The sequence below is a fragment of the Mustelus asterias genome, chromosome 24, assembly GCF_964213995.1.
Source record: "Mustelus asterias chromosome 24, sMusAst1.hap1.1, whole genome shotgun sequence".
NCBI classification, from domain to species: domain Eukaryota; kingdom Metazoa; phylum Chordata; class Chondrichthyes; order Carcharhiniformes; family Triakidae; genus Mustelus; species Mustelus asterias.
Window position 1 is genome coordinate 2,467,599 of NC_135824.1, and position 12,344 is coordinate 2,479,942.

Below are 12,344 nucleotides of genomic sequence, written 5' to 3' on the forward strand. Positions count from 1 at the left end.
CCGGTGCAGACTCGATGGGTCGAATGTCTGTCTTCTGCATTGTAGGGATTCTATGATGCTAGAAGCAGAGGTAGGCCATTCGGCCCATTGAGTCTGCTCCGCCATTCATTGAAATCATGACTGATCTGATATAATCCTCAACTCCACCACTCCACCTTCTCCCCATGACTCTTGATCTCTTTACTGAGTAAGAATCTGTCTTATCTCGGGTGTGAACGTACTTAAGGACCCAGCCTCTATAGATTCACTACCCTCAGAGAAGAATTTCCTCCTCATTAATTGGATGACCCCTATGTCTCAATAAGGTCACCTCTCATTCTACTAACTCGAATGAGTACAGGCCAAATCTACTCAACTTCTCCTCAGAAAACCCCTCGATACCCAGGATCAACCTATATCTTTCCTTTAGATTAGTGCATTGTATAGTTTTAACAAGGCTTCCCTATTTTTATATTCCATTTCCTTTGAAATAAAGGCCAACATTCCATTTGCCTTCCCTATTAGCTGCTGAACTTGCTGCTAGCTTTTTGTGATTTATGCATGAAGACCCCAAATCCCTCTGTGCTGCAGCTTTCTCCATTTAAATAGTTTTCAGCTCCTTTACTCTTTCTATCAAAGTGCCTGACTTCACACTTTCCTACATTATATTCCATCTGCCAAGTTTTTGCCCACTCGCCTAACCAGTCTATAATCCCCCTTTGTATCATCCTCACCACTTGCCTTCCCACCTGTTTTTGTGTCATCCACAAACTTGGCAATAGTACATTCACTTCCCACATCCAAGTCAATACATATTGTAAATAATTGTGGCCCTGACACTGATCCCGTGGCACTGCACTAGTTACAGGTTGCCATCCTGAAAATGCCCCAACTCTCTCCTCTTCAGTGCTGGTAAACATTCACACTCAGGGATTTGTAGTTTGTTTTCTCTGTCCTGAAGGTTTGACTCTCCCAAATGGGCTCAATCCTGGACCACCACCTCCACATCTGAAAGACAGCACCCCAGGCAGTGTGACACTCCCTCTGTGCTGCTCTGGGAGTGCCAACCTGGATTTTGTGTTCAGGTCTCTAGAATGAAGCTTGAACCATCATACTTCTGGCTCAGCAAAGCGAGTGTTACCCGCAGAGACATGGCCAGCACCCCTGTCGGTATTGTAGGGTTCACCCGTCAGCCAGTAAATGTGGGGAGATATTTCTCCCTTGCAATGGAGATGAACAGAGTGATCAGCTCTGGATGAGTGTGGTCACAGTAAGAATTTTAACAACATCAGGTTAAAGTCCAACAGGTTTATTTGGTAGCAAATGCCATTAGCTTTCGGAGCGCTCGCTGCTCCTTCGTCAGATGGAGTCAGACGAAGAAGCAGCACTCCGAAAGCTAATGGCATTTGCTACCAAATAAACCTGCTGGACTTTAACCTGGCGTTGTTAAAACTCTTACTGTGTTTACCCCAGTCCAACACTGGCATCTCCACATCATGACTACCATAGAGTGTGGTCAAACAGAGGAAGGTGTGTACACTTGGGAGAGAATCTCACTTAGGTGAGAATGCAGCGGCATGGTGGCACAGTTAGCATTGCTGCCTCCGGCCTTGGGTGACTGTGCAGAGTTTGCACATTGTCCCCATGTCGGCGTGGGTTTCCTTCAGATGCTCTGGTTCCCTCCCACAGTTCAAAGATGTGCAGGTTAGGTGCATTGGCCGTGCTAAATTGCTCCTTAGTGTCAGGGGGATTAGCAAGGTAAATACATGGGGTTACGGGAATAGGGCCTGTGTGGGATTGTGGTCGGTACAGATTTGATGGGGCTGAATGGCCTCCTTCTGTACTGTAGGGATTCTATGAACCAGTGATGGGAAGAACGTTAAAGGATTAAGTGTGGAGTGATTCCAGGAGAGTGTGTGGGCTTCCTGCAAATTGCCCTGTCTCCTTGTGAGTGAACAAACATTTCCTGTGAGAGTTGATCTGTCCAACGCCCTCGGGTTTGATCTGTACAAAGCCATTCTCGCCAGTTGGAAATAGCTGAGTGTTTAATGCAGGCGCTATTTCTGAAGTACGGGGAGTGTTGTGCAAAGATTCTGTTCTGGCTGCTGTCCATAAGCTGTGATTGCCATTCCACAATCTGAGGCACTGATGCAAATGCCATGGTTAGAACCAAGTAAATGCCAGGGTTACATCATTACTTTAAACTCATTACCTGTGACATGTTGGCACTGGCAAAGGGACTGTCCAGTTTGGACCCCCAGAACACGTAGGTGAGCCCAATATAAAGTGAAATAAAGCATTTAACTCTCTGCCAATAACATGGCTCAATTCCACTGCCTGACAATCACTTTTCTAGGTGTCAATTGTGGCTTAGTTGGTCGCACTCTCACCCTGAGACAGGAGGCTGTGGATTCTAACCCTAACCCAAATTCCAGTCCAGAGATTTGAACACAAAATCCAGTCTGAAACTGCAGTGCAGTACCGAGGGATTGCTGCACTGTTGGAGGTGCTGTGTTTTGGCGAGATGTTGGGCTGAAGCACCTTCAGGTTTCTCGGGTGGCATTTTGAAGAATGGCCAAAATGATCCCATAACCAGTATCCCGCAAACAAACCATCTTATCTGGTCATTATCTCATCGCTGCTATTGGAACTTGCTGTGCACAAATTCACTGCTGCATTTCTGACATAACAGTGACTCCATCTCAAATGTAGTCCCTTTGGGATGGGTTGACTAAAAGCTTGGTCAAAGAAGCAGAGTTTAGAAAGCATCTGAAGAGGATGGAGAGTAGAGGCCATGTTTTGGGTAAAGAGGGGAGACTTAATTAGTGACAAATAGGACCCCAGTGAGGGTTGGTGCAAGTGGTGCCTGTACCCCAGTGAGGGGGAGGGGGGGGGGTGGCACCCGTACCCCAGTGAGGGTCGATGTATTCTGGGGAGGAGGGTAGAAAAAGTAACAGTCACATGTATGGTAATGAGAGCTAGAGACATGCCCCTGAGTCAAGGGACTACAGGGAAATTAATGAGTCACTTCCTCTGAGACACCACTTCGACTAACTCACTGATCTGTTTATTTAGGGTTGCAGAAATGAATTCCAGAATTTCTGAGTCAGTCATTCCCATCCTCTGGTTGCTCAATGCAACTTACAAAATAATAAATGGATTTAGTTTCTAGAATGTTTTCCTAATAAAGATTTACAATGAAAATCTTGTACCTCAATTATAATTGATTCTAACAAAAATACTGCCACCTGCTGTTCCCTATTGGTGTTTATGGTTATGCCACTGATATGTCCATTATTGTATGAAAGGTGTTAAATTAGTTCAAGTTGAGTTAAACCTGTTAAGAACATAAGAACATAAGAAATAGGAGCAGGAGTAGGCCATCTAGCCCCTCGAGCCTACCCCGCCATTCGGTAAGATCATGGCTGATCTGAAGTGAATCAGTTCCACTTACCCGCCTGATCCCTATAACCCCTAATTCCCTTACCGATCAGGAATCCATCTATCCGTGACTTGAACATATTCAACGAGGTAGCCTCCACCACTTCAGTGGGCAGAGATTCATCACCCTCTGAGAGAAGAAGTTCCTCCTCAACTCTGTCCTAAACTGACCCCCCTTTATTTTGAGGCTGTGCCCTCTAGTTCTAGCTTCCTTTCTAAGTGGAAAGAATCTCTCCACTTCTACCCTATCCAGCCCCTTCATTATCTTATATGCTTCTATAAGATCCCCCCTCAGCCTTCTAAACTCCAACGAGTACAAACCTAATCTGCTCAATCTCTCCTCATAATCTACACCCCTCATCTCCGGTATCAACCTGGTGAACGTAGACCTAGAACAGTACAGCACAGAACAGGCCCTTCGGCCCACGATGTTGTGCCGAGCTTTATCTGAAACCAAGATCAAGCTATCCCACTCCCCATCATCCTGGTGTGCTCCATGTGCCTATCCAATAACCGCTTAAATGTTCCTAAAGTGTCTGACTCCACTATCACTGCAGGCAGTCCATTCCACACCCCAACCACTCTCTGCGTAAAGAACCTACCTCTGATATCCTTCCTATATCTCCCACCACAAACCCTATAGTTTTGCCCCCTTGTAATAGCTCCATCCACCCGAGGAAATAGTCTTTGAACGTTCACTCTATCTATCCCCTTCATCATTTTATACACCTCTATTAAGTCTCCCCTCAGCCTCCTCCGCTCCAGAGAGAACAGCCCTAGCTCCCTCAACCTTTCCTCATAAGACCTACCTCCAAACCAGGCAGCACCCTGGTAAATCTCCTCTGCACTCTTTCCAGCGCTTCCACATCCTTCTTATAGTGAGGTGACCAGAACTGCACACAATATTCCAAATGTGGTCTCACCAAGGTCCTGTACAGTTGCAGCATAACACCACGGCTCTTAAGCTCCAACCCCCTGTTAATAAAAGCTAACACACTATAGGCCTTCTTCACAGCTCTATCCACTTGAGTGGCAACCTTTAGAGATCTGTGGATATGGACCCCAAGATCTCTCTGTTCCTCCACAGTCTTCAGAACCCTACCTTTGACCCTGTAATCCACATTTAAATTAGTCCTACCAAAATGAATCACCTCACATTTATCAGGGTTAAACTCCATTTGCCATTTTCAGCCCAGCTTTGCATCCTATCTATGTCTCTTTGCAGCCTACAACAGCCCTCCACCTCATCCACTACTCCACCAATCTTGGTGTCATCAGCAAATTTACTGATCCACCCTTCAGCCCCCTCCTCTAAGTCATTAATAAAAATCACAAAGAGCAGAGGACCAAGCACTGATCCCTGTGGCACTCTGCTAGCAACCTGCCTCCAATCCGAAAATTTTCCATCCACCACCACCCTCTGTCTTCGATCAGACAGCCAGTTACCTATCCAATCGGCCAACTTTCCCTCTATCCCACACCTCCTCACTTTCATCATAAGCCGACCATGGGGGACCTTATCAAACGCCTTACTAAAATCCATGTATATGACACCAACTGCCCTACCTTCATCAACACACTTAGTTACCTCCTCAAAAAATTCAATCAAATTAGTGAGGCATGACTTGCCCTTCATGAATCCGTGCTGACTATCCCGGATTAATCCGCATCTTTCTAAATGGTCGTAAATCCCATCCCTAAGGACCTTTTCCATCAATTTACCAACCACCGAAGTAAGACTAACCAGTCTATAATTACCAGGGTCATTTCTATTCCCTTTCTTAAACAGAGGAACAACATTCGCCATTCTCCAGTTCTCTGGCACCATCCCCGTGGACAGTGAGGACCCAAAGATCAAAGCCAAAGACTCTGCAATCTCATCCTTTGCCTCCCAAAGAATCCTAGGATATATTTCATCAGGCCCAGGGGACTTATCGACCTTCAGTTTATTCAAAACTGCCAGGACATCCTCCCTCCGAACATCTATTTCCTCCAGCCTATTAGCCCGTAACACCTTCTCTTCCTCAAAAACATGGCCCCTCTCCTTGGTGAACACTGAAGAAAAGTATTCATTCATCACCTCGCCTATCTCTACTGACTCCATACACAAGTTCCCAGTACTGTCCTTGACCGGCCCTAACCTCACCCTGGTCATTCTTTTATTCCTCACATAAGAGTAAAAAGCCTTGGGGTTTTCCTTGATCCGACCCGCCAAGGACTTCTCATGTCCCCTCCTAGCTCTCCTAAGCCCCTTTTTCAGCTCATTCCTTGCTAACTTGTAACCCTCAATCGAGCCATCTGAACCTTGTTTCCTCGTCCCTACATAAGCTTCCCTCTTCCTTTTCACAAGACATTCCACCTCTTTCGTGAACCATGGTTCCCTCACTCGGGGAACCTTCTCTGCACTCCCTCCAAGGCCAATATATCCTTTCGCAAGTAAGGGGACCAAAACTGCACACAGTATTCCAGCTGCAGCCTCACCAATCCTTGTACAGATGCAGCAAGACTTCTCTGCTTTTATATTCTATTCCCCTCGTGATAAATGCCAACATCCCATTTGCCTTGTTAAAAGAGCAAAGCAAGAAATAGCAAGTGTGGAAATAGCTGGTGTTATGGTATTGTCACTGGACGAGTAACCCAGGGAGCCTAGCTAATACTCCAGGGCAACCTAGGCTGCTGAGTGGGCCACAAGATTGAAATCGGGCTTTTTTTTGCTAACTATGACCCCATGAATAAAGTTAAACAGACTTAATACACACCAAATATTTCACAATGAGTTATAGAAAATGCTTAGAACTGTTATCAACTTTAAATGGTAAAAACAAAAGAAATATTGACGCTTTGGGCACAGAGGGAGCGCACGGCTCTCAATGGTGTGAGCGATCAGCGCCCACCTCACTTCACTTACCCTCGCTTTACGTGCAAATCACTTCAGTCACACGGGTCGGAAAAAAAACGACACGGATGTAAATCATTCCACTGAATGTGGCCACTCTGCACGTGGGCAACAGTCAACAAAATGTCTTGCGGGCCGGGCCGCACTCGAGCCAGATGGGCCGCAGGCTGTCCACCACTGCTCTAAGGACATGAGTTCAAATCCCACCACGGCAGCTGGTGCAATTTGAATTAAATGAGTAAGTCTGGAATATAAAGCTAGTCTCGGTGATGGTGACAATAACTATTGTTGTAACATCCTAACGGGTTAACCAACACCCTTTAGGGAAGGAAATCTGCTGTCCTTACCCGGTCTGGCCTACGTGTGACTCCAGAGCCACAGCAATGTGGTTGACTCTCAACTGCCCTCTGAAGTGGCCGAGTGAGACACTCGGTTCAAGGCTAATTAGGGATGTTGGCCTTGTTAGTGCTGCCCACATCCCATGAAGGAATTTTAAAAAACATTGAGAATTTTCAAATCGGAGGGGAAAGGGCTATGGGGATAGTTGGGAAGGTGAAAATGAGGTCAAAGGTCAGCTGTGATCTATATGCAGGTTCGAGGAGCAGAAAGGCTGTTTCTGATATTCGGATCATAGCCGCCGGTCCTAACTGTTCTTGTTGTTGGGCCAGACAAAGGATTCAATGTCCTTCATCCTACTATTGGTCGCTGTGCCTTCAACTGCCTGAGCACTAAATTCCAGACTTGTCTCCCCCAACCTTTCCTTTTCGGAATCTGTCTCTTCCTTCTCCTTTAAGACTCACCTTTAATTCTACCTCTTTTTGACCTAACACTCTCTCTCTCCCAGATAGAAAGCAAATGACTGCGAATGCTGGGATCTGAACCAAAAACACACGATGCTGCTGAGATTTTCCAGATTTTTGTGTTTTTGTTTGTTACTCTTCCCAATTAAGTGAATTCTTGCATTTCTATAGCATCTCAGGCTTTCCAGAAATTGCTTTACAGCCAACGAAGTGTGTTTTGAACTGCGGTCGCTGTTGTAATGTGGGAAACTTGACAGCCAATTTGCGCACAGCAAGATCCCACACACACAGTACTGTGGTGATAGTCAGGTAATCTATTTTAGTGATGTTGGATGAGGGATAAATATTGGACCCAGGAAAAGCTAAAAAGATTTACTGTGTGAAAGCGGCGATATGAATGCAAGTTGTTGTTGTGCTATTCACTCAAGTCTGATCAGCTAACTAAGCACACACATGGGGGAGGGAACCTGTGACATTCTGTTCTGGTTGGTTCAATGCCACATCAGGCTGTCAGTTTACCCATGACACCATCAAGGGAGTAGTTGGGAAACCTTATCCACAGCAATGCACAATGTTTCCTTGCCCACAGCCGCCAGAATATTTATAAATTATTATCTCATGGCTGTAAAGAGGCAAAGATTAGTTTGTTTCCAACTCCGAGTGCCTGTTGTGCCTTGTTTGGCTCCGTTTCCTTTGACTGATCTCTCCCTGTCTCCAGTGGCCCTGGGCAGCCTGCTACATCAGTACAGATGGGTACTGGATCAGTCTTGTCTGGGGAAACACAGAAAATAGAAGCAGGAGGAGGCCATTCAGCCCGCTCCGCCATTTATTATGATCATGGTTGATCATCCAACTCTATAACCAGATCCCCTTCACCCCCCCAAGTGCTGTATCTAACTCCGCCTTGAAAACGTACAATGTTTTGGCCTCAACTGCTTTCTGTGGTAGTGAATTCCACAGGCTGACCACTCTCTGGGTGAAGAAATTTCGCCTCCTAGACGGACACATCTGGATCACAGACACACACGCACCCTCCCTGCCGCCAACACCATTCCTCAAATAACAACTAGCTTTCATTTCGCACCTGTGATGTGATGTGAAGTGAAATCGGTCATTTGTAAAGATTCACAACCAGTCGGAGCTGTCGGAGTGTCGGTGTGAAAAGAGAAGTCTGTTTCTCTCACTCTGGTTAAACCTGCACACTCTCCATAAATATTCAGCTCTGAAAGCAGATGCCTCGATAGTGTCAAAACATACAGGACCTGATAGTCAAAAAAGACGGCTTAAATCAAAATGATAACCAGCAAAATGAAAAGCTTTACTTTAGATCAACATTAATATTCAGAAAAATGCTGTTTTTAACTTTTAAAATGTAATAGAGCAGTTGTGAAATTTGAAATAATTTTAAAGGGATGATTTCATCATTCTCCGACCCGAGAAACAAACCAGTTTCCTCATTCTAAGAACAGCTCTGAATTTTTTGATTTGATTCATTATTGTCACACGTATTAACATACAGTGAAAAGTATTGTTTCTTGTGCGCTCTACAGACAGAGCATACCGTTCATAGAGAAGGGAAGGAGAGAGCACAGAATGTAGCGTTACAGTCATAGCTAGGGTGTAGAGAAAGATCAGCTTAATTCAAGGTCGGTCCATTCAAAAGTCTGACAGCAGCAGGGAAGAAGCTGTTCTTGAGTCGGTTGGTACGTGACCTCAGACTTTTGTATCTTTTTCCCGACGGAAGAAGGTGGAAGAGAGAATGTCCGGGGTGCGTGGGGTCCTTAATTATGCCGGCTGCTTTGCCGAGGCAGCGGGAAGTGTAGACAGAGTCAATGGATGGGAGGCTGGTTTGCGTGATGGATTGGGCTACGTTCACGACCTTTTGTAGTTCCTTGCGGTCTTGGGCAGAGCAGGAGCCCCAGACCGAGCTGTGATACAACCAGAAAGAATGCTTTCTATGGTCCGTCTGTAAAAGTTAAATTAAACTTGTGGAGGAGAAAGTGACTGGATTATCTGAAGTGGCAGCAGGAGTGGGGGTTGCCAACCCTGGCCGATGACCCTGGAGTCTCCAGGGTGCTACTGCTAGCAAACAACTCGGCGAGTAAATCACAGGGTGTGATTTAAAAATAGGTGCCGTATATTTCTTCAATTTCATTGCATGATTTGTTTTTATTGATTAAAGTATTGAATTTGGGGAGTGATGGAAAGAGGCTGGCGGACTGGCCCAGAGACCAGAAACATCCAGTTGAGTGATGGAGAGTCTTTGCACTTTTTCCAATTGATTGGGAGGGCAGGGCAAATGTGTGGATTGACCAAAAGGGAGGAGGTGGCTGTGGCGGCAGAGAATCCCATGGTGAAACTTCGAGAAATATGTCCAATTGGAGTCGGCAGCCCCGACCCAGGAGTCTAATTGAATCCTGGATAACAGCCTCCAGTGGGGTAACTTCAGCCACTCATCATCATAGAAACTCTACAGTGCAGAAGGAGGCCATTCAGCCCATCGAGTCTGCACCGACCACAATCCCACCCAGACCCTACCTCCACATATTTACCCACTAATCCCTCTAACCTACATCTCTCAGGACTTTCCGGGGCAATTTTTAACCTGGCCAATCAACCTAACCCGCACATCTTTGGACTGTGGGAGGAAACCGGAACACCCGGAGGAAACCCACGCAGACACGAGGAGAATGTGCAAACTCCACACAGACAGTGACCCAAGCCAGGAATCGAACCCAGGTCCCTGGAGCTGTGAAGCAGCAGTGCTAACCACTGTGCTACGATCTCTCCATGTTTAAAATAATCAGTCCCGGTAACTTCACAACGGATCAGTCTGCACATTTAAAAGACATAATAAGTAGTCTCACAAAACCAGGTTAAAGTCCAGCAGGTTTATTTGGTAGCACGAGCTTTCAGAATCTCCCGTTACATTTTGACTCTTAACCCCAGACTTTATGTGAACAAAGGGTTAAAAACCCCTCCTTTCCCCACCCCTCACCCCAGATATACTAGACCTGTGTTCTTCTGGACAGGATACAGGGGAAGACCCAACATGGCATACTCAAGCACTCCTATCATCCCTCCATGCCAGTCTTTCTGCCAATCATCATCTTCCTCGTTCATGCTTGGTGCAAGGCTGCATTCTGCGCTTTGACCCAACGTCTGGCTTTAACAATTAAACCCCACTGAGGGGCTGTCCCAGTGCCGGGACCTGGATTTGAACCCCCGATTCCCATGATCCAGTGTGTGAGAAGATGAGGCATGACGTTCAAGGGAGAGGCAACAAGTAAAGTTCAGGTTTGCAGTCTCCCTGACATGAACTGGCCAGCACTGGCTTCAGTTTGATTTATACCTCGCTGCTTTGGATGATTTATCAGTTTGGTCCCTTGACGTAACCATTATTGATCAGAATCTGCCTGCTGATTGGACAGGGGCAGAGGTGGAGAAATTAGCTGGAGAAGGTAAATGCAGAGTTGGAGTTTGGGAGTTTGCCGCCTTTTTGCGTCCATGTTTCCCAGTATCTGATTTTCATCGATATTGACGAATAGAAGCTCTGTTGTTTGTCTCTGGGTGTACATGCGGGTGTGCTTTCTTGAGAATCCAATTCCAAATAACAGCTGAGATACACGGCGGGGGGGGAGGGTTAGTTGGAACTGACGGGGCGGGGGAGGGTTAGTTGGCACTGACAGGGCGGGGGGGGGGGTTAGTTGGCACTGGCCTGGGGGGAGGGTTAGTTGGCACTGACGGGGCGGAATGGAAGTGTTAGTTGGCACTGACGGGGCAGAATGGAAGTGTTAGTTGGCACTGACGGGGCAGAATGGAAGTGTGGCTATTTTCAATGAAGAATGCATCATCCCATAACTCACTGAACTGGACTGAGATTTATGTCCTGACATAAACCAATTAAGGAGCTATTGATCCGTTGTCTATTGACCTACTTACCCACCCTTGCTATCTATATATCTCTCCATTTCCCTATTGATTTTTATATCTTTCTGTGCATGTCTCCCTCATATTCGCTCTGTGTCTTATCTGTTTTGCTCAGTCCTCCCCTCTGACAAATGGTTTATACAGACAGATGTTTATTAAAAAAGGATTTTGTTTGTGTTCAGATAGGATTATATAATTGTTTCTTTCCAGTTGAGCATGAAGTCATGCCTGGAGGCAGTCGGGTGTGATGGGCAACTTTACCATTGATCAATCCTCTGTCGGTGCCTGGCACTCCGTCAGAGCTTCATTATGGGATGTGGGCATCGCTGGCAAGGGCAGCATTTATATCCCATCCCTAGTTACCCTTGAACTGAGTGGCTTGCTGGGCAGTTAAGAGCCAACCACATTACTGTGGGTCTGGACACACGTGGACCAGACTGGGGGTAAGGACGGCAGATTTCTTTCCCTAAAGAGAACAAGATGACTTTTTAGGACAATTGAGAGTTTCATGGTCACACTAAACTAGCTTTCAATTTCAGATTCATTAATTGAATTTCAATTCCACCAGTTGGACTTGAACCTGTGTCCCCAGGGCATTAGCCTGGCTTTCTGGGTTACTCGTCCTATGACATTACTCCACTGCCTCCCCTTAAACATTAACCCAAGGGATTGAGGATATGCCCCCAAGAGCAGGGTATTGCTAATAGTCACACTTCCATTCCGTATTGTGCTCTCTCTTAAAATACTGTTTTCCGTTTCTTGCAACATTCTAGAAGAAACCTAGAAGCTTTGCAGAAAAAGCTCGAGGAACTCGAGTTGGATGAACAGCAGCGCAAACGGCTGGAGGCGTTTCTGACTCAGAAACAGAAGGTTGGAGAGTTGAAAGATGACGATTTTGAGAAGATATCTGAACTTGGCGCGGGGAATGGAGGCGTGGTTTTCAAAGTTTCTCACAAACCGTCCGGTCTCATTATGGCTCGCAAGGTAAAACAAGTTTTCTTTCTTTTTCTAACCCCTTTCTCTCCTGGAACCTTATCTGGGGTTTTGTTCTCCCATTGTTCAGACACCAGGTCTCACAGTTAGCAAACACGTACACAGATATTCACACATGTGTTCGCTCTTCCTTTTGTGCTTAGCCACACATACACTCAGCGAGCTAACTCCATTTGAATCATCTTTAAAAGCTGGGTAGGCTGTAACAAAAAAAATGCACCTCATTTACAAATCATAATGCGCTGTGTTCGCATCATGTTGACGTGAACACAGCATCTGTCAGTACAGAAGGAGGCCATTTGGTC

The 12,344-nt window shown here is 46.0% G+C and overlaps 1 protein-coding gene across 3 annotated transcripts in view; it reads left to right on the plus strand.

Annotated features, from left to right (window-relative positions):
- Positions 1 to 12,344, plus strand: part of map2k1 (mitogen-activated protein kinase kinase 1) — a 64,766-nt gene that overhangs the window by 25,317 nt on the left and 27,105 nt on the right. For 2 of the 3 annotated variants that reach the window (XR_013500753.1, XM_078241165.1), the window contains exon 2: positions 11,820 to 12,030. Coding sequence is in view for 2 of the 3 variants with exons in the window: in XM_078241165.1 (XP_078097291.1) it covers positions 11,820 to 12,030 (211 nt within the window). In the remaining variant the exon portion in view is untranslated. Of the gene's footprint in view, positions 1 to 10,488; positions 10,578 to 11,819; positions 12,031 to 12,344 lie in introns of those variants that run through there. The other variant, XM_078241167.1, reaches the window with a different exon arrangement.